This window comes from Serinus canaria, chromosome 4 (genome assembly GCF_022539315.1).
Source record: "Serinus canaria isolate serCan28SL12 chromosome 4, serCan2020, whole genome shotgun sequence".
NCBI lineage: Eukaryota > Metazoa > Chordata > Aves > Passeriformes > Fringillidae > Serinus > Serinus canaria.
The window spans coordinates 70579370-70605444 of NC_066317.1; the positions used below are offsets into that span (position 1 = coordinate 70579370).

General features: G+C 52.7%; 1 protein-coding gene across 2 annotated transcripts in view; it reads right to left on the reverse strand.

The window, feature by feature from the left end:
• The window catches only part of EXOC6B (exocyst complex component 6B), a 307067-nt gene that overhangs the window by 240374 nt on the left and 40618 nt on the right, over window positions 1-26075 (reverse strand). For both annotated transcript variants that reach the window (XM_050973380.1, XM_050973381.1), the window contains exons 2-6: window positions 16815-16980; window positions 7145-7192; window positions 5464-5554; window positions 5302-5347; window positions 2271-2475 (exon numbers count right to left, since the gene is read on the reverse strand). In XM_050973380.1, the coding sequence (XP_050829337.1) occupies window positions 2271-2475; window positions 5302-5347; window positions 5464-5554; window positions 7145-7192; window positions 16815-16980 (556 nt within the window). The remainder of the gene's footprint in view (window positions 1-2270; window positions 2476-5301; window positions 5348-5463; window positions 5555-7144; window positions 7193-16814; window positions 16981-26075) is intronic.

Here is a 26075-nt window from a genome sequence, read left to right on the forward strand (position 1 = left end):
TGGTTTGATCCCAAAACTGGGGAATCAACCCAACGTCTCCAATAGCAATTAGCACCAATTAGCCAAATAGCAATTAGCAGCAGCACCAATTCCCTGGGCAGGGAAGTGGGAAATACAAGTGAAAAATTGAGTTAGGGGGAGCTGTGATGCCTCAGCTTTTAATTTTTGTGGTTTTCACATTCTGTGCTGCTTCAGTGTGAGGATCTGGGCTCCATATTATGGGATGGGGAGCTCTGTGCACAGAGCAGGGAGACAAAACAATTCCTGCTCCAGCTGGGACCAAGGACAAATGATCCCAATCCCAGCCCAGGAGCACAAACCCCGTGGGCTGGAGAGAGAAAAACAAGGGTGGGACTGCCTGGGCTAAAGCTGGGCTGGGACAATGAACTGCAAGGTGGGAATGGAGCAGAGCTGATCCCAGGGAGAGACCCCGGGAGCGCTCGGGCATTTTGGGGCCATTTTGGGTCATCTTGGGTTCATTTTGGGACCATCTTTGTCCATCTTGGGGCCATTTTGGGTTCATTTTGGGACCATTTTGGTCCATCCTGGGTTCATTTTGGGACCCTTTTGGTCCATCTTCGGTTCATTTTGGGACCATTTTGGTTCATCCTGGGTTCATTTCGGGACCATTTTGGTTCACCCTGGGTTCATTTTGGGACCATTTTGGTCCATCCTGGATTAATTTTGAGACCCTTTTGGTCCATCTTGGGTTCATTTTGGGACCATCTTGGTCCATCCTGGGTTCATTTTGGGACCATTTTGGGTCACCTTGGCTGCAGCCCTGGCTGGGCTCTGGTGCTGCCCCAGGTGGATCCATGGAGGAGATCCTTGAATAAATCCCTGCTTTATTCTGGAACTCTGCCCAGCCTCTGCTCCAGCTCAGCCTTCCCAAGGCATCAGTTCCACCCCCAACTGCACTTCCCAGACTGCCACAAAACCATGGAAAACTCTGGGAGAAACCAAGGACACAATGGATCCTCACTTCTCAACAGCCTAAAATCCAGGATAAAACTCCAGGAGTGACCAGGGAAGGAACAACCACGCCTCACCCAGGAGCAAAATCCCAAACATTTCCCACAGCCTTGGCTTGGAGAAGCAGAACTTCCACACAACAAATGAACCTCTTCCCAAAAAATGAGCAATTCCCACCAAACACCCCCAAATCCCACCTGTTCCATGGAGGTCTCACCATCCTCAATTCCCACCTGTTCCATGGCAGTCTGATCCCAATCCCAGTCCCCATTCCCACCTGTTCCATGGCAGTCTGATCCCAATCCCAGTCCTCATTCCCACCTGTTCCATGGCAGTCTGATCCCAATCCCAGTCCCCATTCCCACCTGTTCCATGGCAGTCTGATCCCAATCCCAATCCCCACTCCCATCTGTTCCATGGCAGTCTGATCCCAATCCCAATCCCCACTCCCATCTGTTCCATGGCGGTCTGATCCCAATCCCAGTCCCCATTCCCATCTGTTCCATGTCAATCTCTGATCCCATTCCCAGCTGTTTCATGGCAGTCTGATCCCAATCCCAATCCCCAATCCCAATCCCAGTCCCCATTCCCACCTGTCCCATGGCAGTCTGATCCCGATCAATCCCAATCCCAATCCCAATCCCAATCCCAATCCCAATCCCAATCCCAATCCCATTCCCACCTGTTTCATGGCAGTCTGATCCCAATCCCAATCCCAATCGCAATCCCAGTCCCAATCCCAGTCCCGATCCCAATCCCAATCCCACCTGTTTCATGGCGGTCTGATCCCGATCCCAATCCCAATCCCAGTCCCATCCCATTCCCACCTGTCCGTCATCCCATCCCATCCCAGTCCCAATCCCATCCATCCCACCTGTTCATGCGATCCCATCCCATCCCAGTCCCATCCCAATCCCATCCCATCCCATCCCAGTCCCGATCCCAATCCCATCCCATCCCATCCATCCCAATCCCGTTCCATCCCATCCCAATCCCATCCCAATCCCATCCGATCCCCATTCCCACCTGTTTCATGGCGGTCTGATCCCGATCCCAATCCCAATCCCATCTGATCCCATCCCACTTCAGGCAGTCTGATCCCAATCCCAGTCCCAATCCCAATCCCATTCCCACCTGTTTCATGGCGGTCTGATCCCGATCTCATTCCCAATCCCAATCCCAATCCCAATCCCGATCCCAATCCCATTCCCACCTGTTTCATGGCGGTCTGATCCCAATCCCAATCCCAATCCCAATCCCGATCCCAATCCCAATCCCAATCCCAGTCCCAATCCCACCTGTTTCATGGCGGTCTCCCCGATCCGGTCCGAGTGCTTGCGGATGCTCTCCAGGAAGTCCTTGAGGTCGGACATGGAGAGCTCCCGGATCTCCTGGCGCAGGCGCGGGATGTTGTCCACCATCACCTTGCAGAAGCGGTAGTGGCTCACCTGGGGCAGGAAGGTGTGCTCCAGGTGCTCCAGGGTCTTCAGGGCCGGGTAGTGCCTGGGGGGGGGCAGGGCAGGGTCAGGAGCAGCCGGCTGGAACCCCGCTCCCGTGGCCTGGGAATGCTCCTCTGCCTGCCCCGGGATCTCCCCACCCCCAGGGAACACTGCTTGAACCTTCCACGGAGAGAGCTTCCAAGGCTTTGGGATGAGCTGGAGCCTGATGTGTGGAATACAGCAACATGGTTTATCAGGGCTGAAAATCTGCATTTTGGGGTGTTCGGTGTGGGGATGGGCACAAGACACGAGGGAGGATTTCGGGAGCTGCCTGATCTCCTCGTTCTTCACCCACTCCATTTCCTGAGGGATTGGTCAGAGAGAGCCCCAGTGCAGATGTGTGAACAAACAATTATTGGCAGAAAGGTAGAAATAAAACACATTCCAAGAATTAACTGGACAAAACAGTTAAAAACCCTTAAACCTGTGTTCTTGTGACTTTTTCAGCACCTTTCCCTTGATGTGCTAAGTCCAGAACGTAGATGGTGAGCTGAGCTATTGGTAAGAGAAAAAACAACCTGGAAACTGAAAAACCCAAAAGTCCCAGGAGTTGGACTCCAGAAGTTGGAGTTCATCTCCCAGCTCTAGCTCAGAACTTTTTAAAAGTCTCCCCTCAGGGGAAGCTGTCACAGTCTGGGTTCTCCAATTTGTGATTTCACCAATTTTGAGGTTTCCCAGCCCAAGGAGTGCGGAGGGTTTGGGGCAGGCCAGTCCCCAGGGCACTCATCTCCTGCCCTGAGACAGGGGTAGGAGGAAGGCAAAGCTCAAAGCCTCAGAAGGGAATAAAGGAAATTAATTATCAGTAATTTCAGTATCAGCTTTGCATCTCTTCCCTAAATGTCTCCTGTGCAAAACCACCACACCTGGCTACTGAGGATTTCAGACTTCCTGTGCTACCAGAATTCAGGAGAGAACCCTGGGAACGCCCAGGGAGTGACCCAGAGGGACAAACACCCACTGGGGCTGACATTCCAGGGAATTCTCAGGTCCCACTCCTCCCAAAACCCCCTCATTTCAGTTCTACTCTTGAATTTTGGAAGCTTTTTGCGGGAGCAGCTCCCAGAGGGGAGCTGAGCTCTGTCCCAGCTCCGTGTCCTGGGAGCTGAGGGGGAAAAGCAGGATTTGGATAAAACCCAGGGCCAGGGGGGCCTTTCTGGGGGGATTTTCCTGCTCCTGCTGGGGATTTCTCAGCTCCCAGCAGGATCAACAATCCCAGAGAATTCATGGAAAGCTGGAGAGGGACTGGGGACAAGGGACAGAGGGACAGGAGCCAGGGAATGGCTCCCACTGGGAAAGGGGAGATTGGGCTGGGATCTGGGCAAGGAATTGCTGTCTGGGAGGGTGGGCAGGGGCTGGGCTGGAATTCCCAGAGCAGCTGGGGCTGCCCCTGGATCCCTGGAGTGTCCAGGGCCAGGCTGGAGCACCCTGGGGTGTGGAATTTGAGCTGTTGGGTGACTTTTGGGGTCTCTTCCATCCCAAACCCTTCCAGGATTTTACAATTCCATTTCTCACTGCTTGGAGACCACACAGAGCCTGGGGTAAATAAAAAGGTCAGATCCCTCCAGATCCCTGCAGGACCAGCAGAGATCCCTGGAGCCAGAAATTTTGGGGTTTCCCACCCTTTTCTACACATCTCAGCCATGACAAAAACAGCTTTTCTGTCCCTTCCTTCAATTCTGACCAATCCAGAGAAAAATTCCCTCTCTCCACCCTGATCATTCCTCTGGGATCAACTCCAGCTCCTGGCCATGGATTCTCCATTGGGAACAGCCTGAGCTGGTTTAGAAACAGCCCCAAATTGCTCCTGTCTGTGGAGTTTATTCCCCAAACACAAACCAGACTAATCCCAAATCCAGCCCTGAGGGCAGGAACCCCCCGAGGCCGCCCCTCCTGGAAGGATCCACGTGAGACCTGGAGCAGAGAAAACCATGGAATACCTGTGCTGTGCCTGCTGAATGCAGCCAAAAAAAAAACAGGAAAAAAACCCAGCCAGGGCTCCCAAAATTCCTGAAATGTGGATTTCAGTGTGGGTTTGTATGGAGGGGAAAAAAGGGAAGCAATTCTCAGCTGCAGCCCCTGGAAATGCTGCCCAGAGGGAGGGCATGGAGCAGCTGGAGGATTCCCTGCAGGAATTCCCAGGGATCAGCCCCAGGACATTTGGAGAGCCCATCCCTCCCCTGGAGTGGCCTGGGAAGAGCCAGGAGCTCCTGGGAATGCCAGAGCAGGGCTGGCACTGCTGTTCCAGCCTGGCACCAGCTGCAGGCACCTCTTCCCCTTCAGAGCTGCTCCCAGGGCTCCAAAACCTCTCCCTGCTGCTCAGACTAACCAGGATTCCTGCCAAAATCCCAGATTTCCATCCCTGAGCATGCCAGCAGGGCAGGGTGGGGACACTCCTGGATGTACAGCCCAGCACTCCCAGGCACCAAGGGCTGGGGAATTATTTCTCCAGCAGAAGTTCCCTCCCCAGATCCCACCACCCCGACATTTCCAGCTCTTTGCATCCTCCCACACTCCCTGGGATCTCTCAGACTGGATTAAGATCTGGATTTTTGTTTTATGGCATTCATGGGATACAATTTAGCTGGAAAAACACCTGGGTTGTACACACAATATTGAGGTGCCATCAAAAACCAAGGAGCACCCACCCTAATTCCCAAAATCTGAGCCTGCTGCCATCCCCATTCTCAGCTGCACCACAGGACTGTGAGGAAAAGCAGCCAAATCCCAGGAAACTGAACCTGGAAAAAGCTGGTTATGAACTGCTGAGATTTCCTTAAATGACCCAAACAATCCCCTGGACTCTGCCCTTGGAGGCCCAGCCCAGATTTACCTCTTGGATTTCATCTGCTCCCGCAGCTTGCTGTACATCTCCAGCACTGGGAAGAGAAGGAAAACACAGCTTGAGACAGGAGCAACACAGCTGGGAATCCAAAAAGGAGGGAAAAAATTGGGAATTCCAGCAGAGAGCTGCAGAAGGGAGGAGGTTCCTCACCAGGGAGACACAGGGTGAGTTTATCCACCGTGGCTGAGATGTTCCTCTGCTGCAGCCGGCACTGCCTCAGCTCCTCCATGGCCAGGATCAGCTGGAAAAGGGGGAAAAGCTCCCTCAGGATCAGCAGCCAGCCCTGGGCTCCACCCCAAGGGCCCAAACCCTGCCCTGATCGGGGCAGCTCCAGGCAGGGAACTTCCCGGAATTCCCTGGGTGTCAAACAGGGAGCAGCAATGCCCAAGGCGTGGAAGTGGCCTTGGAGCACATCCTGTGCATTCCAAAATGTCATTTCCCTCTCCCATTTTAGACATCTCTTCCAAGTTTTTGGGTTCTCAAAGGCAGGATGGGGCTGCTCGCTCCCGGGGGATTCTCACATCCCAGAGTCACCAGGGATTTCAGGAGGATCCAGAGAAAGTCCTGGGGGTGGGGAAAGGGGAAAACAGGGACACAGGGAGGGAATTCTCACATCCCAGAGTCACCAGGGATTCCTCAGGGCTGAGGCTCCAAGAAAAAAACCTGGGGTGCAGAAAAAGGAAAACCAAGGATGCAAGGCCAGGTTGGACAGGGAATTCTCACATCCCAAAAGTAACAGGGATTTCTCAGGGCTCAGACTCCAAGAGAAATCCTGGAGATGTGGGAAAGGGAAAACCAAGGATACAAGGAGGGAACACTCACATCCCAAAGTTACCAGGGATTTCTCAGTGTTCAGGCTCCAGAGGAAATCCTGGGATGTGGAAGAAGGAAAACAAAGACACAAGGCCAGGTGGAACAGGGAATTTTCCACATTTCAAGGTAACAGGGATTTCTCAGGGCTCAGGCTCCAGGAAAAAATCCTGGGAATGTGGAAAAGTGAAAAACAATGATAAAAGGAGGGAATCCTCACATCCCAAAAGTAACAGGGATTTCTCAGGGCTCAGACTCCAAGAGAAATCCTGGGATGGGGACACGGGCAAAACAAGGACACAAGGCCAGGCTGGACAGGGAATTCTCACATCCCAAAGTTACCAGGGATTTCTCAGTGTTCAGGCTCCAGAGAAAATCCTGGGATGTGGAAAAAGGAAAACAAAGACACAAGGCCAGGTGGAACAGGGAATTTTCCACATTTCAGGGTAACAGGGATTTCTCAGGGCTGAGGCTCCAACAAAAAAAACCTGGGATGTGGAAAAGGGAAAATCAAGGATGCAAGGCCAGGCTGGACAGGGAATTCTCACATCCCAAAGGTAACAGGGATTTCTCAGTGTTCAGGCTCCAGAGAAAATCCTGGGGATGTGGAAAGGGGAAAAACAAGAATACAAGGAGGGAATCCTCACATCCCAAAAGTAACAGGGATTTCTCAGGGCTCAGACTCCAAGAGAAATCCTGGGATGTGGGACACGGAAAACAGGGACACAAGGCCAGGCTGGGCAGGGAATTTTCCTCATTTCAAGGTAAAACTGATTTCTCAGGGCTCAGACTCCAAGAGAAAATCCTGGGATGTGGAAAAAAGAAAACAGGGACACAAGGCCAGGCTGGGCAGGGAATTCTCACATCCCAAAGTTAACAGGATTTCTCAGGGCTCAGGCTCCAGAGGGAATCCTGGGGATGTGGGAAAGGGAAAACCAAGGCTGCAGGGCCAGGCTGGACAGGGAATTCCCCCTCCCACAGCAGTCCAGGCTGCAATTCCAGGGCTGGATCCATCACTTACCTCCTTCCCTTCGTTCTGCAGCTTCCGGTTGGTGTCTGTCACTTGGTTCTGTGGGAACAGTGGGAAAAGCAGAGAGCACATCCCATAAATCAGGACAATGTTCTTCCCAGCACAGCAGAGTGGCCACAAACAGCATCCCTGCCCCAGCCCACGGAGAGGCTGCTCAGAGCCAGGGATTCTCCTCTTCCCTCTTGGAAAACAGGGAGAGCCAACAGGGATTAACTCCAGGGAAGCCTCCGAGTGCTGGAGTTTTCATGGGGCCACTCTGGAAAAGGACACGAGGCCAGGATGGACAGGGAATTTTCCTCAGTTCAAGCTAACAGGGATTTCTCAGGGCTCAGGCTCCTGAGAAAATCCCGAGGATGTGGAAAAGGGAAAAACAGGGACACCAATCCAGGGATTTTCCTCTTTGCCACTGGAGAGAAGGGAAAGGCAACAGGAATTATTTCAGAGGCATGGAAGCCTCCAGGTGCTGGAGTTTTCATGGATCCAGTCTGGCAAACTCCAGTTCCCACCTGAGTGAGGGAGGAATTAATTCCCTTCACCAAATCAATTCCATTTAGGTTTTAACCCTTCATATCCCAGCAGGAAAGGATTCTTTAGCAGGAGATTTCCCTCCAAAAAAAATATTTCTGTTTCTAGAAATCCTTGTAAAACTTCCTTTGGGATCTCCATCTCCCCCTGGATGGATCCTTGCTCCTGCCTGCTGGAAGATATTTTTATACACCTGGGATAAAAAAATCCATATTTTTTCTGGATTAGCCCTCCAAGCTGGGGCTCAGAGGTGGAAAATTTCCCACTTGGCAAAGCTGAGGATTCCCTGGAGTGGGAAGAGCCCAGCCCTTCCCAGCCCCAGAACAAAGGGGATTTTGGGGCTCATCAGGATGGAAAATCAGGATTCTCCCATGATTCAGCCAGGGAGTGGGAAGAGAACTCTGGGAATTCTCCTGATTCAGGCAGGGAAGGGCTGGAAACCCTGGGACAGCTGGAAAAACCAACACAAACTTCCAAGCCAGCGTTCCCAGCTCCAGATCTCTGCCACCATTTCCTGAGGGAATTCCAGCAGGACTGCTCAGGGTTCTGAGATTTCACATCTCTCTGAGATTCCCATGCCATAAAACCCCTTTTTTCTCCCCAAAAATCTCCTTCTGCAGCTCCTGAAGCTGGAAATGTTCATTTCCAAGCTCGTTCCTGTAAAAGGATTTTTTTGACCAAGGCTCTCCCCACGGTGGGAGCTGCTGCTGCATTCCTGCCCCACTTTGGGAACAAACTCCTGCCTGATTTCCAGAGTTCTGCTCCTCCTGGAAGCAAAACCTTTCCCAGAGCTTGGAAAAAACCAGGAGCTGGGAGACAGAGCCCTGAAAGGACTTCCAGGAGTGGGAGATCTCACAAACCCCCCCGAGAGCTTGGCTTCCTTTGGAATAATCATGGAAACGAGGAATTTTTAACAAATTTCACCCCAGGGAAGGAACAGCACGAGGAGCTCTCCCATTCTCCAGCAGGATGGGGATGGAGGAGAAGGAGGAGCTCCAAGGGGGATTGGGAAGGTAAAAAAACCATCCTGGAGCAGAAATCCAGCAGGGAGCAGCTGAGAGAGCTGGGAAGGGGCTGGAGAATCCCTGAGGGAGCTGGGCAGGGGCTGGAGAATCCCTGAGGGAGCTGGGCAGGGGCTGGAGAATCCCTGAGGGAGCTGGGCAGGGGCTGGAGAATCCCTGAGGGAGCTGGGCAGGGGCTCAGCCTGGAGCAGAGGAGGCTCAGGGGGACCTTGTGGCTCTGCACAGCTCCTGCCAGGAGGGGACAGCCGGGGGTCGGGCTGTGCTCCAGGGAACAGGGACAGGAGCAGAGGGAACGGCCCCAGGGTGGATATTTGGAATATTCCTCATGGAAGGGGCTGCCCAAAGAGGCAGTGGAGTGCCCATTCCTGGAAGGTTCCAAGCCCTGTGGATGTGGCACTTGGGAATGAGCTTTAGGGGACTTAGAGATCTTCAGGAACTTTTCCAACCTCACCAATTCCATGATCCCACCACCTCCGTCCTTTCCGAGCTCACCAGGTCAGACAGAAGGAAAACTTTGGATTCATCCACATCAGGATGAATGAATGAATGATTCAGGATCCATTTTTTTTTCCCCTCCTGGAACAGATCCTGGGCCACCACGCTGCCCCCCTGGCCCAGCCTCCCCCAGGAAGGTTTGTGGAGCTCCCAGCAGCAGAACCACCCAACCTCAGAGCTCCCTCCCTGTGGTCTTGTTCACAGGGGTTCCAGGATGAGGGAAGAGACGGGAAAGTTGACTCTATGTATCAGAAGGCTGATTTATTATTATATGATAGATAATATATTAAAACTATACTAAAAGAATAGAGGAAAGGATTTCACTACAAGGTTAAGCTAAGAATAGAAAGGAATGGATAACAAAGGCTTCTCTCAGACCGAGACCGGCCGGACAGGTGAACTGGGATTGGCCCTTAATTGGAAACAGCCTGATGAGGCCAATCCCAGATTCCCCCTGTTGCATCCCACAGCAGCAGATAAGAATTGTTTACAGTTTGTTCCTGAGGCCTCTCAGCTTCTCAGGAGGGGAGAAATCCTAAAGAAAGGATTTTTCATAAAACATGTCGGTGACACCTCCCTCCATTCATTCCCACAGCAGCCTTGGTGCTTCCCCAGCTTCCCAGGATGGAAGAATGAAAGGAGCTCTCCAGGATTCCCCCCCAGCACCTGCATCCCATCTCCCAGCCCTGCTGGCTGCCTGCCCTCCCCAAACCTGCTCATTTCCTCCGTGCTGCTGGGAGCTTTCACCAGCAGCAGCCCAGCAGCTCCTCCGAGGATTATTTGATTTGCTCAGATCCCAAAAAAATCCCAGCAGGAAGAAGGAACCCGTGTTGGGTAATTTAAACCTCTCCTAAAGCAAGGCTGGGGCTGGAGGGCTTCAATCACCCAGCAATCCCAGCTCCAGGGATTGGAGCAGGGTCCTGGGGGGCAGGGGTCGTGTTTGGGATTGCTCCTGCAGTCCCCAGGCCTGGATGAACACAGGGAGGATTGTTTACACACACCCCTGTGCAGCTAAGCTGGGCTTGGCAGAGCTGGGCTTGGCTAAGCCGAGCCAGACGTGCGGAGGGGACGGGCAGGTGGCACAGAGGGGCTGCAGGGATGTGTGGGGTGAGCTGCTCCCTCACCCACACCCCAGGGCAGGGAGAGGGGGCTCAGAGGGGCCCTGGGATCACCCCAGAGGGGCAGAATGCCAGGAGAGAGGAGCCAGCTGGAGAGGAGCCCTGGGAACGGAGCCGTGTCCCAGACACATTGTCTGGAAAATCCTTTCCTTGGGACCTCTCCTCCTGAGAAGATGAGGAGCCTCAGCTTCCCCACGTTTTGCTGCTTTGGAATGGGATCTGGGGAATTGCTTGCCCAGCCTGTGAATTGTTTTTACCCCATGGCCAATGGCAGCCACCTGTGCCCAGGCTGTGAGAACTCTCAAGGTTTTATTCTCATTTTTTCCCTTCCTTTCAAGCCTTCTGATGAAATCCTTTCTTCTACAGTTTTAATATAACATTTTCTTTTAGTACAATATATATCATAAAATAATAAATCAGCCTCCTGAACCAAGATCCTCATCTCCTCCCTCATCCTGGGACCCTCCAACGCCACCACAGAGCCACCTCTGTCCCTGTCCCTGTCCCTGCTGGTGACATCCACCCCCGAGGGAAGGGACAGCACCCAGAGCCATCCTTCGTGCTGGAATGCCAAAGCTGCTCCCAGCTCTCTTCCCTACCCATGAGGGGAAATTCCTTCCCCAAAAGTGCTGTCCAGCCCTGGCAGGGGGGCAGGGCCCATCCCTGAGGGATTCAAATCCATGGATGTGGCACCTGGGGACATGGAGCAGGGCTGGGAAGGGCTGCACTCAGAGGCATTTTCCCACCTGGACAATCCTGGGATTCCAGGAAATCAACACGGAACCATCCAGGGCAGGGACAGCTCCCACTGTCCCAGGTGGATCCAAGCCCCAGTGTCCAACCTGGCCTTGGGCACTGCCAGGGATCCAGGGGCAGCCCCAGCAAATCTGGGAATTCCAGCCCAGCCCCTGCCCACCCTCCCAGACAGCAATTCCTTGCCCAGATCCCAGCATTCTGTCCATGGCATGAATGTGAGGGCAGCTCTTTGCTGAAATCCCAAAATCATCATGGCTGGAAAAGATCACCCAGTCCAACCATGCCCAGCACTGCCAGGGCCACCACGGCTCTGTCCCTGAGTGCCACAGCCACAGGGCTGGGAATCCCCCAGGGATGGGCACTCCAAACCTCCCTGGGCACTGCCAGGGCCTGAGCCCCCTTTCCATGGGGAAATTCCTGGGATGCCCACCCAGACCCTCCCCTGGGGCCGTTCCCTCTGCTCCTGTCCCTGTTCCCTGGAGCACAGCCCGACCCCCCGGCTGTCCCCTCCTGGCAGGAGCTGTGCAGAGCCACAAGGGCCCCCTGAGCCTCCTCTGCTCCAGGCTGAGCCCCTGCCCAGCTCCCTCAGGGATTCTCCAGCCCCTGCCCAGCTCCTCAGGGATTCTCCAGCCCCTTCCCAGCTCCTCAGGGATTCTCCAGCCGCCCCTGCCCAGCTCCCTCAGGGATTCCCTTCCCAGCCCGCTCCAGCTCCTCAGGATTCTCCAGCCCCTGCCCAGCTCCTCAGGGATTCTCCAGCCCCTGCCCAGCTCCTCAGGGATTCTCCAGCCCCTGCCGCTCCTCAGGATTCTCCAGCCCCTGCCCAGCTCCCTCAGGGATTCTCCAGCCCCTGCCCAGCCCCTCAGGGATCTCCTCCAGCCCCTGCCCAGCTCCTCAGGATTCTCCAGCCCCTGCCCAGCTCCTCAGGATTCTCCAGCCCCTGCCCAGCTCCCTCAGGGATTCTTCCCAGCCCCTGCCCAGCTCCTCAGGGATTCTCCAGCCCTGCCCAGCTCCCTCAGGGATTCTCCAGCCCCTGCCCAGCTCCCTCAGGGATTCTCCAGCCCCTGCCCAGCTCCCTCAGGGATTCTCCAGCCCCTGCCCAGCTCCCTCAGGGATTCTCCAGCCCCTGCCCAGCTCCCTCAGGGATTCTCCAGCCCTGTCCCAGCTCTGTTCCTGCCCTGGCCCTGCTCCAGCCCCTCCAGGGCTCTCCAGAGCTGCCCCAGCAGTGCCAGCACAGGGGACAAGGGCACTGCCCTGCCCTGGCACCACCTAGAGCTGGCACAGCCCAGGGGCCTCAGGCTGTGCCCAGGCAGCTGATGCTCAAGGAGATGAAATTCCCTGGGGCACAATCGGGACAGGAACGGCAGCCCTGAGGTTCTGCTCAGGTTTGGTTCATTTGGGGCACCCTGAGAGCCCCAGCCCAAGGGGTTTGGCCACATGCGGGTTGAACATCCAGGGCGAGCTTAAAACGCAGCACCGTAAGAAAGGCATTTGTGCAAACCCGGCAATCCCCGAGCAGGCAAGGGCCAGGGCCTGTCCAAGCCAGGAGGCCGGCAGGAGGCAGGCGCACGACGAGGAGGCAGGAGGCGGAGGAGGAGGAGGAGGAGGAGGAGGAGGAGGCAGGCGGAGGAGGAGGAGGGAGGAATGGCTGGAGGAGGAGGAGGAGGAGGAGGAGGAGTAGGAGGAGGAGAGGAGGAGAGGAGGAGGAGAGAGAGGAGGAGGAGGAGGAGGAGGAGGAGGAGGAGGAGGAGGAGGAGGAGGAGGAGGAGCAGGGAGGGCCCCGCTGGCTCCTCGCTGTTCAAAGGGCCAGATCAAATGGAGGAAGAATGGCTGGACCCAAACCCACTCTCAGCACTCGATCCTCAGATGATTCCCCTGGGGAATGCTGACAAAGAGGGCCCAGGGTTCCCCACAGGCCCTGCTTTCCCCATCTGCTGTTTTATGGATCGCGTGGGCACGGAAATCAAGGGAGATCCTGAGGGGATGGGGATGGACTTCACAGTCAGCCAGCCACCAACAGAGGGGCTGGGGCAGCATGGGAACCAGCCCTGAGCAAACAAACAATCTGCAGCTCTGCCCTGCAAACAATGGCTTGAAAAAATAAAAATTAAAAAAAAAAAAAAATTAAAAAAAAAAAAAAAAAGCTTCTTTTGTGGCAATTCCAATGGATTCATCCCGCAGTGAGCTGCTGGGTGGATTCTCCTCAGGACATCCCTCAGGAAGGTGCTCCTGAGAGGAAAGCCCTTTTTTGGGATGGGGGCTTGGAAGTGCTGAGTAAGAACCCTGCTGGGAAACACCACAGGTAGCTCTAAATCACTGGATAAATGTGTGAAAAGCAGCAGTCAGCACCCTGACTCCGAGCTCTTCCCTTTGCTCCAGAAATCTGCTTTTTCTGACACATTTGGGGATTCAGGACTTCAGCTCTTCCAGTCTCCCACACCAGGAAGGTCCTTCCCACCAGGACAGGCTCCCTGAGCTGCTTCCTGGGACAGCCCAGCCCTTCCTGGGAGCCCCCAGCCCCATTCCCAGGGACTCCTCTGGGAGGGGTTTTGGGTTTCCAGCCCAGCTCCCACCTGGCTCCTGCAGGAAGGGACGGCCCAGCTGCCTCTCCCCATCCTGCCTGGGTCTGGGGAGGAAAACCAGGAAGGTTCTGACACTCCTGCACTCCCCAAATCTGGAATATTTGCATTTTCAGGCACAGGAACCAAGCCCGAGCCCCAAGCACCTCCAGCCTCCTGCTCCCTCTCCAGTTCCCTTCCTGCCCTTCTTCCAAACCCTCATCCTGAAAATGGCTTTTTCCACACATCCCTGAGCACTTTTCCACAATCTGGGTGAATCCACCTTCCCCCCAGCTTTCTGCACAGCTTTCAAGGCCACAAGACTTATTTTAGCTCAAGAAACTGGGATAAGATCCATGAGGAAAAGCATTTTTCCTAATGAAAACGGGCTTGCCTGGAAGTTTCTTGGTGCTTTTAATGCACCAAGTTTGGCCAAATAATTGCTAAACCTCCAACAACCAACCCATTGCTCCAGGAAGAATTAAAATAAATATTTATATTTGAATTTATTTTAAATAGAAATGTCCTGGATAAAAGGAGAGAAGATTGTTGTGGTTCTGAGAGTTCAGAGTGCCTGAGATGGGGACACCTAAAGAGAGCAGCCCAGGGCAGGGTCAGGGCAGGACCTTCAGAGAGCTCAAAGGGCTGGGAGAGACCCCCGAGATCAGGAACCCAACCCAGCCCCACACCTGAGCTCAGGTGGGCAACACCCAGCCCCACACCTGCACTCAGGTACCCAACACCCAGCCCCACACCTGCACTCAGGTACCCAACAAAAACACCCGCCCCCACACCTGCAAACCCCTCCCCCCACAGGTACCCCACACCCCAGCCCCCACACCTTAGCCAGTGGTACCCAACACACCCAGCCCCACACCTGAGCTCAGGTGGGCAACACCCAGCCCCACACCTGAGCTCAGGTACCCAACACCCAGCCCCACACCTGAGCCCAGGTACCCAACACCCAGCCCCACACCTGAACCCAGGTACCCAACACCCAGCCCCACACCTGCACTCAGGTACCCAAACCCAGCCCCACACCTGAGCTCAGGTACCCAACACCCAGCCCCACACCTGAGCTCAGGTACCCAACTCAGCCCCACACCTGAGCTCAGGTACCCAACACCCAGCCCACACCTGAGCCCAGGGTACCCAACACCCAGCCCCACACCTGAGCCCCAGGTACCCAAACCCAGCCCACACCTGAGCTCAGGTAACCAAAACCCAGCCCACACTGCACTAGTACCCACACCCAGCCCCACACCTGAGCCCAGGTACCCAACACCCAGCCCCACACCTGAGCTCAGGTACCCAACACCCAGCCCCACACCTGAGCTCAGGTACCCAACACCCAGCCCCACACCTGCACTCAGGACCCAACCCAGCCCCACACCTGAGCTCAGGTACCCAACACCCAGCCCCACACCTGAGCTCAGGTACCCAACTCAGCCCCACACCTGAGCTCAGGTACCCAACACCCAGCCCCACACCTGAGCTCAGCCCTGGCACCCAGGGCCACCTCCAGGCTTTAAACACCCCTGGGATGGGGACGGCAGCACCTCCCCGGGCAGAACCTTCCGGAACTTTATCACCCTGGGGCCTCAGGTTTGGGTTTTATATTTTTCACATTCTGTGCTGCTTCAGTGTGAGGGTCTGGGTTCACATTCGGGGATGGGGAGCTCTGTGCACAGAGCAGAGCAACAAAACAATTCCTGCTCCAGCTGGCACCAAGGACAAATGATCCCAATCTCAGCCCAGGAGCACAAACCCCGTGGGCTGCAGAGAGAAAAACAAGGGTGGGAGTGCCTGGGCTAAAGCTGGGCTGGGACAATGAACTGCAAGGTGGGAATGGAGCAGAAGTTACAGAAGTGAGAGACCTCGTGACTGATCGTGCATTTTGGGGCCATTTTGGGTCATCCTGGGTTCCTTTTGGGACCATTTTGGTCCATCTTGGGTTCATTTTGGGGCCATTTTGGTTCATCCTGGGTTCACTTTGGGGCCATTTTGGGTCCATCCTGGGTTCATTTTAAGATACCACAGGCAAACAAGTCAGCAAACTGCTGCAAGTAGAAAAATGGTCCCAAATGAACCCAAGGTGAACCCACAAATGGTCCCAAAATGAACCAGGATGGACCAAAATGGCCCCAAAATGAACCCAAGATGGACCAAATGGTCCCAAAATGAACCCAAGGTGAACCCAAAATGGTCCCAAAATGAACCCAAGGCTGAACCAAAATGGTCCCAAAATGAACCCAGGATGACCCAAAAATGGTCCCAAAATGAAACCCAAGATGGACCAAAATGGCCCAAAATGAACCCAAGATGAACCAAAATGGTCCCAAAATGAACCAAAGATGGACCAAAATGGTCCCAAAATGGAACCCAGGATGGACCAAAATGGTCCCCAAAATGAACCCAAGATGACCCAAAATGGCCCCAAATGAACCCAAGATGGACCAAAATGGCCCAAAATGAACCCAAGGTTGAACCAAAATGGTCCCAAAATGAACCCAGGATGGACCAAAATGGTCCCAAAATGAACCCAAGATGACCAAAATGGCCCCAAAATGAACCCAGGATGAACCAAATGGTCCCAAATGAACCCAAAATGGACCAAAATGGTCCCAAAATGAACCCAGGATGAACCAAAATGGCCCCAAAATGAACCCAAGATGGACCAAAATGGTCCCAAAATGAACCCAGGATGACCCAAAATGGCCCCAAATGAAACAAGATGACCCAAAATGCCCGAGCGCCCTCCCGGGGTCTCTCCCTGGGATCAGCTCTGCTCCATTCCCACCTTGCAGTTCATTGTCCCAGCCCAGCTTTAGCCCAGGCAGTCCCACCCTTGTTTTTCTCTCTCCAGCCCACGGGGTTTGTGCTCCTGGGCTGAGATTGGGATCATTTGTCCTTGGTCCCAGCTGGAGTAGGAATTGTTTGGTTTGGTAAAAACCCCTTCTTGTTTGGGGTGGGTTTATCCTTTGCTCTGAGCCATAAACCCCCTCTAACTAACACAGCCTTTGCCTCCTTGGTTATCCAGCAAGACTGGCTCAGAAATTCTTTTCCTCTATACACAACTTGCTTCCATCTCCATTCCTTCACCAGACTCCACAATCAAAACTCTTTCTGCCCAGCACACACACACCTGTGAGACCTCCCTGTCCCACCCCCAGCCTTCCCCAGGGCTCACCTTGAGTTTCTGGGCCTCGCCGCGCACCTTGAGCAGCTCGGTGATGGAGTCCACGAAGCCCTGGTAGTGGAAGTTGCACATCTTCTCGATCTCCCGGTCGTGGTTGCGGATCCGCGCCTCCAGCTTCTCCATGAAGCGCCCGTGCTCCTCGCCATCGTACACGGACCTGCAGGGACGGCAGCCCAGCACCCCCACATCAGCACCCCCACATCAGCACCCCCACATCAGCACAACCACATCACACCCCCACATCAGCACCCCCACATCAGCACCCCCACATCAGCACCCCCACATCAGCACCATCAGCTCAGCACCTTCATCTCAGCACCCCCACATCAGCACCCACACATCACACCCCCACTCAGCACCCCCACTCATCGCCCCCCCACCTCCATCACCCCCCACCCACCCCCCCCACCTCACACCATCCATCTCAGCCCCCACCCCTCAGCATCAGCACCATCCGCTCAGCACCTTCATCTCAACACCCCCACATCAGCACCCGAACCACCCCCCACATCAGCACCCCCACATCAGCACACCCACCATCACGCACCTTCATCTCAGCACCCCCACATCAGCACCCCCACATCAGCACCCCCACATCAGCACCTTCATCTCACACCCCCACATCAGCACCCCCACATCAGCACCCAGATCAGCACCTTCATCTCAGCACCCCCACATCAGCACCCCCACATCAGCACCCCCACATCAGCACCTTCATCGTCCAGCACCCCCCCCATCCAGCCCCCCCAGCTCAGCAACACCCATCCCCGCACCCGCCCACACTCAGCACCCCCAGCCCAGCACCCCCCACGCATCCATCCACCCCCCCCCCGCACCCCCACATCATCACCATCAGCTCAGCCACCCCCCCACCCCGCACCCCCCAATCATCCCCCCCCCAGCTCTGCTGCCAAGAACATCCAAAATCTGACCCCAAAAATGTCCTCTGGACACTCCAGATCATCACCCCCAGCTCAGCACTATCAGCCCAGCATACCCTGATCAGCACCCTCAGATCAGCACCCCCTGATCAGCATCCACACATCAGCACCCCCAGCTCTGATGCCAAGAACATCCAAAATCTGACCCCAAAAATGTCCTCTGGACACTCCAGCTCAGCACCCCCAACACAGCACCCCCAAATCAGCACCCCCAGCCCAGAATCCCTTGATCAGCACCCCCTGATCAGCTGCCAGGAACATCCAAAATCTGACCCCAAAAATGTCCTCTGCACATCCCAGCTCAGCACCCCCAGCTCTGCTGCCAGAACATCCAAAACTTCACCCCAAAAATGTCCTCTGGACACCCAGCTCAACATCCCCAGCTCAGCAGCCCCACATCAGCACCCCCAGCCCAGCACCCCCAGATCAGCACCCCCAGATCAGCACCTTCATCTCAGCACCCCCTGCCCAGCACCCCCTGCCCAGCTGCCAGGAACATCCAAAATCTGACCCCAAAAATGTCTTCTGCACGTCCCAGCTCTGCTGCCAAGATCCACCAGAAACATCCAGAACCTGACCCCATAAACATCCCCTGGACACACCAGCCCAACACCCCCAGCTCAGCACCCCCAGCTCTGCTGCCAGGAACATCCAAAACTGACCCCAAAAACATCCCCTGGACACTCCAGATCAGCACCCCCAGCCCAGCACCCCCAGCCCAGCACCCCCAGATCAGCACCCCCAGATCAGCATTCCCAGCCCTGCTGCCAGGAACATCCAAAACTGACCCCAAAAACACCCTCTGGACATCCCAGCTCAGCATTCCCACTTCTGCTGCCAGGATCCACCAGGAACATCCAAAACCCAACCCAGGAGACCAAAAACATCCCCTGAACACACCAAATCAGCACCCCCAGCTCTGCTGCCAGGAACATCCAAAATCCGACCCCAAAAATGCCCTCCAGACACACCAGCTCAGCACCCCCAGCTCTGCTGCCAGGATGCACCAGGAACATCCAAAACCTGACCCCAAAAATGCCCTCCAGACACATCAGCTCAGCATCCCCAGCTCAGCACCCCCAGCTCTGCTGCCAGGAACATCCAAACCTCCCAAAGAGGAAAGAGTCCCCAAGGAACGCTGAACCTGACCCCAAAAACACCCTCGCTCCCATGCACCACACCGCCGTGCCCCAGCCCAATCCCCCGCACCCAGCTCAGCACCCCCAGCTCTGCTGCCAGGAACATCCAAAACTTCACCCCAAAAATGTCCTCTGGACACCCAGCTCAACACCCCCAGCTCAGCACCCCCAGCTCTGCTGCCAGGATCCCAACATCCAAACCTCGACCCCAAAATGTCCTCTGCGGACACCCAGCCTCCAGCACCCCCAGCTCTGCTGCCAGGATCCACCAGGAACATCCAAAACCTGACCCCGAAAGGAACAAAAAAGAATGTTTCTCACCTGGGAACACCCAAAACCTGACCCCAAAAACATCCCCTGGACACACCAATCAGCACCCCCAGCTCTGCTGCCAGGAACATCCAAAACCTGACCCAAAAGGAAGGAAAACGAATGTTCCTCAGCAAGGAACAGCTAGAACCTGACCCCAAAAACACCCTCTGGACATCCCAGCTCAGCACCCCCAGCTCTGCTGCCAGGATCCTACAAACATCCAAAACCTGACCCCAAAAGGAACAGAGGGGAATGTTCCTCACCCAGGAACATCCAAAAGGAACAGAGGGGAATGTTCCTCACCCAGGAACATCCAAAAGGAACAGAGGGGAATGTTCCTCACCCAGGAATATCCAAAGTCTGACCCCAAAAGGAACAGAAAGGAATGTTCCTCACCCAGGAGTGTCGCCTTGATTTTGTAAAACTTTGTAAAGCTTTCTGATGTTTATATTCTCTCAACAAACTTTCTCACACACAATTCTGTAAATAACCTATGTTTTGCATTCTTTCATGGAGGTGGAGAGAATTGATGGACCCTTGGTCTGTCCAGTGGCATTGGAGAGGTGGCACTGTCACCCTCCAATCCACTGTCACCTTTGGAAAACTATAAATGTTGGAGTCAGAAAATAAAGGGGCTCTTTTTTTTGTTCCCCTCGAGAGCAGCAGTGTCTGTGTCATCATTTCGTGCCTTATCTCAACACAGGAGCATCCAAACCTGACCCCAGAAGGAACAGAGGGGAATGTTCCTCACCCAGGAGCATCCAAAAGGAACAGAGGGGAATGTTCCTCACCCAGGAGCATCCAAAAGGAACAGAGGGGAATGTTCCTCACCCAGGAGCATCCAAAAGGAACAGAGGGGAATGTTCCTCACCCAGGAACATCCAAAAGGAACAGAGGGGAATGTTCCTCACCCAGGATATCCAAAAGGAACAGAGGGGAATGTTCCTCACCCAGGAAATCCAAAAGGAACAGAGAAGGAATGTTCCTCACCCAGGAACATCCAAAAGGAACAGAGGGGAATGTTCCTCACCCAGGAGCATCCAAAAGGAACAGAGGGGAATGTTCCTCACCCAGGAACATCCAAAAGGAACAGAAAGGAATGTTCCTCACCCAGGAGCATCCAAAGTCTGACCCCAAAAGGAACAGAGGGGAATGTTCCTCACCCAGGAACATCCAAAAGGAACAGAGGGGAATGTTCCTCACCCAGGAACATCCAAAAGGAACAGAAAGGAATGTTCCTCACCCAGGAGCATCCAAAGTCTGACCCCAAAAGGAACAGAGGGGAATGTTCCTCACCCAGGAACATCCAAAACCCGACCCCAAAAACGCCTCCTGGGACAAAGGGACAGGTCATAAACCAGACATCAAACTGGGCTTTAAAATGTTTCCAGTCCAACTTTTTTTCGTTTTCCCACCATTTTGTGTTCCCTGATAATCCAGAAGAGCCCAAACCAAGCCTGAAATGTTTCTATTCCACCTTTTTTTTTCCTTTTTCCATCATTTTGGTGCTCCCTGAGAGCCAAGGACAGCCCAGCAGGACCTGAAATGTTTCTATTCCAGCTTTTTTTCCCTTTTCCCACCATTCTGTGCTCCCTGAGGGACCAGGCCAGGCCAGGAGCACCTGAACCAAAGCTTTGCCTCCAACAGAGCCGGAGACTGCTGGGGCCACCTCAGCCCAAGAGGTCCAGATCCATCCATGGGACATCTTTGGTGTTAAATCATGGAATTCCAGGATGGTTTGGATTGAAAGGATCTCCAATCCCACCCCATCCATGGGCAGGGACACCTCCCACTGTCCCAGGTGGATCCAACCCCAGTGTCCAACCTGGCCTTGGGCATTCCAGGGATCCAGGGGCAGCCCCAGCAAATCTGGGAATTCCAGCCCAGCCAGGAATTCCTTCCCAAAAATCCCATCCATCCCTGCCCTCCTTCAGCTTCAAACCCAACATCAGGATGGAAGCTAAACCCAAATTTCTGCCCCCCAAAAGTTTCCCTGGAAAGCAGAGGGACCAAGTCCCACTCTGGGAATTCCAGGGTTGTTCTCCTGGCTTTTTACACCAAAGATGGAAATTTTTAATGGACTGTGGCAATCCCACCCTTGGCCCTGCCTTTGGGAAGTTTTGGCTCCTAAACCTGAATCCCCTCCCAGTCCAGGAGTTAAACCTGGACTGAGGTTTATGGATTTGAGCTCGGGTCAGATATTGGGGCCAAATTTGGGATACAGATTCCAGGGAGCCTTTGGAGAGGAAAAAATGGGAATGGCAGAGAGGAAAGATGGGAATGACAGAGAGGAAAGATGGGAATTCTTTGGAGAATCCCATCCCTGAAACCACACAGGCCCCAAGAAACAGGAAAAAAATCCCAAAACAGACCTAAAAGCTGGAGAAAATCTATTGAATTCCTATTTTTAATCTAGTAAACTCCTATTCTTTAATCTATTAATTCCTATTCTTTAATCTATTAAACTCCTATTCTTAATCTATTGAACTCCTATTCTTTAATCTATTGAATTCCTATTTTTAATCTGTTGAACTCCTATTCTTTAATCTATTAATTCCTATTCTTTAATCTATTAATCCTATTCTTTAATCTATTAATTCCTATTTTTAATATATTAAACTCCTATTCTTTAATCTATTAATTCCTATTCTTTAATCTATTAAACTCCTATTCTTTAATCTATTAATTCCTATTCTTTAATCTATTGAATTCCTATTTTTAATCTATTAAACTCCTATTCTTTAATCTATTGAACTCCTATTCTTTAATCTATTGAATTCCTATTTTTAATCTGTTGAACTCCTATTCTTTAATCTATTAATTTCTATTCTTTAATCTATTGAATTCCTATTCTTTAATCTATTAATTCCTATTTTTAATCTATTAAACTCCTATTCTTTAATCTATTAAGTCCTATTATTTAATCTACTGAATTCTAACTTTCACTCTATTGAATTCCCATTCTCTCAGGCCATTCCAGTTCTGCAGGTTCAGGAGAAGATTCTCAGAGGCAAAACAAAAGGGCCAGAATTGCAAAAACTGCTCTGATGTGCAGGGGCTGGGAGGGCACTGCCCTGTCCTGCCCGGCCTGAAGGGGCACGAGGCAGAGAAAACCTCCCAGGCTGCAAGAGAGGAGCCCTGAGGAGCTGCTGGGTTCCCTTTGGAGCAGACCTGGAGGAGTTTTGGCAGCCCAGCTCCTGGAGGAGTTTTCCCAGCCCAGCTCCTGGAGGAGTTTTCCCAGCCCAGCTCCTGGTGGAGTTTTCCCAGCCCAGCTCCTGGTGGAGTTTTCCCAGCCCAGCTCCTGGAGGAGTTTTCCCAGCCCAGCTCCTGGAGGAGTTTTCCCAGCCCAGCTCCTGGTGGAGTTTTCCCAGCCCAGCTCCTGGTGGAGTTTTCCCAGCCCAGCTCCTGGAGGAGTTTTCCCAGCCCAGCTCCTGGTGGAGTTTTCCCAGCCAGCTCCTGGTGGAGTTTTCCCAGCCCAGCTCCTGGAGGAGTTTTCCCAGCCCAGCTCCTGGTGGAGTTTTCCCAGCCCAGCTCCTGGTGGAGTTTTCCCAGCCCAGCTCCTGGAGGAGTTTTGCCTGCTGGTTTGTGAGCTGTGGAGCCCGAGTGCCACCTAGTGCTCCTAGCAGGGGCTCAGGGACCCCAGAGATCTCAGCCCAAAACTGAGAATTCCAACCCAAAGCGGGAGGGGGATGAGCTGGGTTTGCACTCAGGGATAATGAAACAATAAAATCCCTGCAGCAGGAAGGATGGGTTTGTGCTCAAAGCCAAATTTGGGATTTACAGCTGAAAATGGGGGAGAAAACACCTCAAAATTATTTAAAATGTCCAGGAAAAATTCCCTTGGGAGGTGGCAAAGCTAGGGAATAAACATCTGATCACTAAAGCCCTCTGGTTATTAATAATTCAATTATTTTATTCCTTTTTAGCCAAACTTTGGTGTGGAAAAAATAAAGTTTGGTGTCAGACAGGAAGGAAACACCAGCACACCATGGGAAGCTCTTCCCCCCCCTGAGCTCTCCTGACCCTCCAGGATCATTTTTCCAAGAAAATCCAGCCCTCCTGAGCTCTCCTGCTCCTCTAAAGTTCTTTTTCCAGGAAAATCCTGCCCTGGACCTTTTCCCCCCTGAGCTCTCCTGCCCCTCCAGGATCCTTTTCCAGGAAAATTAGCCTCCTGAGCTCTCCTGACCCTCCAGGATCCCTTTTCCAGGAAAATTCAGCCCTGGCTCTCCCCTCCAGAGCTCTCCTGCTCCTCCAGAATTCCTTTTCCAGGAAAATTCAGCCCTCCTGAGCTCTCCTGACCCTCCAGGATCCCTTTTCCAGGAAAATTCAGCCCTGGCTCTCCCCTCCAGAGCTCTCCTGCTCCTCTAAAGTTCCTTTTCCAGGACAATCCAGCCCTGGACCTTTCCCCCCTGAGCTCTCCTGCCCCTCCAGGATCATTTTTCCAAGAAAATCCAGCTCTGGACCTTCCCTTCTGAGCTCTCCTGACCCTTCAGAATTCCTTTTCCAGGACAATCCAGCCCTCCTGAGCTCTTGCTCCTCCAGGATCCTCTTCCCAAGGAAAATCCAGCTCTGGACCTTTCCCTCCTGAGCTCTCCTGACCCTCCAGGATCCTTTTCCAGGACAATCCAGCCCTGGCTCTCCCCTCCTGAGCTCTCCTGCTCCTCCAGGATCATTTTTCCAGGACAATCCAGCCCTGGCTCTTCCCTCCTGAGCTCTCCTGCTCCTCCAGAATTCCTTTTCCAGGAAAATCCAGCCCTCCTGAGCTCTCCTGCTCCTCTAAAGTTCCTTTTCCAGGAAAATCCAGCCCTGGACCTTTCCCTCCTGAGCTCTCCTGACCCTCCAGGATCCTTTTCCAGGACAATCCAGCCCTCCTGAGCTCTCCTGCTCCTCCAGAATTCCTTTTCCAGGAAAATTCAGCCCTGGACCTTTCTGGAAGAGCTCTCCTGCTCCTCCAGGATCATTTTTCCAGGAAAATTCAGCCCTCCTGAGCTCTCCTGCCCCTCCAGGATCCTTTTCCAGGCCAATCCAGCCCTGCCCCTCCAGGATCAGTGTCCCAGAGCAGCTCCCCAGCCCTGGGATGCCCAGGACAGCCTGGACAGGGCTGAGAGCTCCCAGAGCCCCAGGCTGGGCTCAGCCAAGCCCGGCCCAAGGAGGAGCAGCAATAATCCCAGCTGGCAGAGCAGGGGGGTGCAATGAGAGCCCTGGGACGCTGCAGGGACGGGCTGGGACAGCACCACCAGTGGCTTTTGGTCCCAATGAACACAGGAACAAATCCCTCAGCCTGCTGCTGACTTCTACTCCCTTTTTTTTTTTTATTTTTCCCCCCTTTTTTAAAACCCTCTGTAGTGGTTGGAGTCCCTCAGAAACATTTTCTTCTCATTAAGTGACATAAAAGCATTAGCAGTTGGTTTAATCTCAGCCTAAGTTTTGTCCTAAACAAATTAACTACTGAGCAGGGCAGAAAAACAACAACAACAAAAGGAATAAAAACTTCAGGGGTGGTGCAGGAGCCCCTGGAGAAAGGGCAGAAAGGTCTGAACTGAATTCCTGCCCAGGGTGGGACTGGCAGCAGCCTAAACCTGGAGATGCCCAGGTTAATCCAGTCGGGACAGCAGCAGAATCCAAAGAGCCTCCAAAGGTTTCCCACCGGGCTGGGGGGCGAGGGGAGAGCTCAGGGCTTGTCCTCAGGCTGCCAAGCAACCCAGAAATGATTTAAGGCCAGAAATGAAGCCCAAAATTTATACCCAAAATCTAAAACCAAAGAAAAAATTAAGCTCAAAAATTAAATCTCAAAGTTAAGCCCAGAATTTAATTAAGGGCCAGAACTGAAGCTCAAAATCAAGCCCAAAATTTAAACCCTAAAATTTAAACTCGAAATTTAAACCCCAAATTTAAACTCCAAATTTAAACCCTAAAATTTAAACCCCAAATTTAAACCCCGAAATTTAAACCCTAAAATTTAAACTCCAAATTTAAACCCAGAACTTAATTAAAGTTCAGAACTGAAGCACAAAATCTAAACCCAAAATTGAAACCCAAAACTGAAACCCCAAAATTTAAGGTCAAAACTTAAACCCCAAATTTAAGCCCAGAATTTAATTAAAGCTCAGAACTGAAGTCCCAAGTCTAAACCCAAAATCAAAACCCAAAACTGAAACCTCAAAATTAAAGCCCAGAACTGAAGCCCAAAATCAAGCCCAAAATTTAAACCCAAAACTGAAACCCAATAACCCAAATTTAAACTCCAAATTAACCCAATTTAAACCCCAAATTTAAACCCAGAATTTAATTAAAGCTCAGAACTGAAGTCCCAAGTCTAAACCCAAAATCAAAACCCAAAACTGAAACCTCAAAATTAAAGCCCAGAACTGAAGCCCAAAATCAAGCCCAAAATTTAAACCCTAAAATTTAAACTCCAAATTTAAACCCCAAATTTAAACCCCAAATTTAAACCCAGAATTTAATTAAAGCTCAGAACTGAAGTCCAAAATCAAGCCCAAAATTTAAACCCAAATTTAAACCCTAAAATTTAACCCCTAAAATTTAAGCCCTGAACTTAATTAAAGCTCAGAACTGAAGCCCAAAATTGAAACCCAAAACTGAAACCCCAAAAATAAAGCTCAAAACTTAAAACTTAAAACTCAAAACTTAAATCTCAAATTTAAGCCCAGAATTTAATTAAGGACCAGAGCTGAAGCCCAAAATCAAGCCCAAAATTTAAACCCAAATTTAAACCCTAAAATTTAAACCCCAAACTTAAACCCCAAATTTAAACCCCAAATTTAAACCCAGAATTTAATTAAAGCTCAGAACTGAAGCCCAAAATCCAAACCCAAAATCTAAACCCAAAACTGAAATCC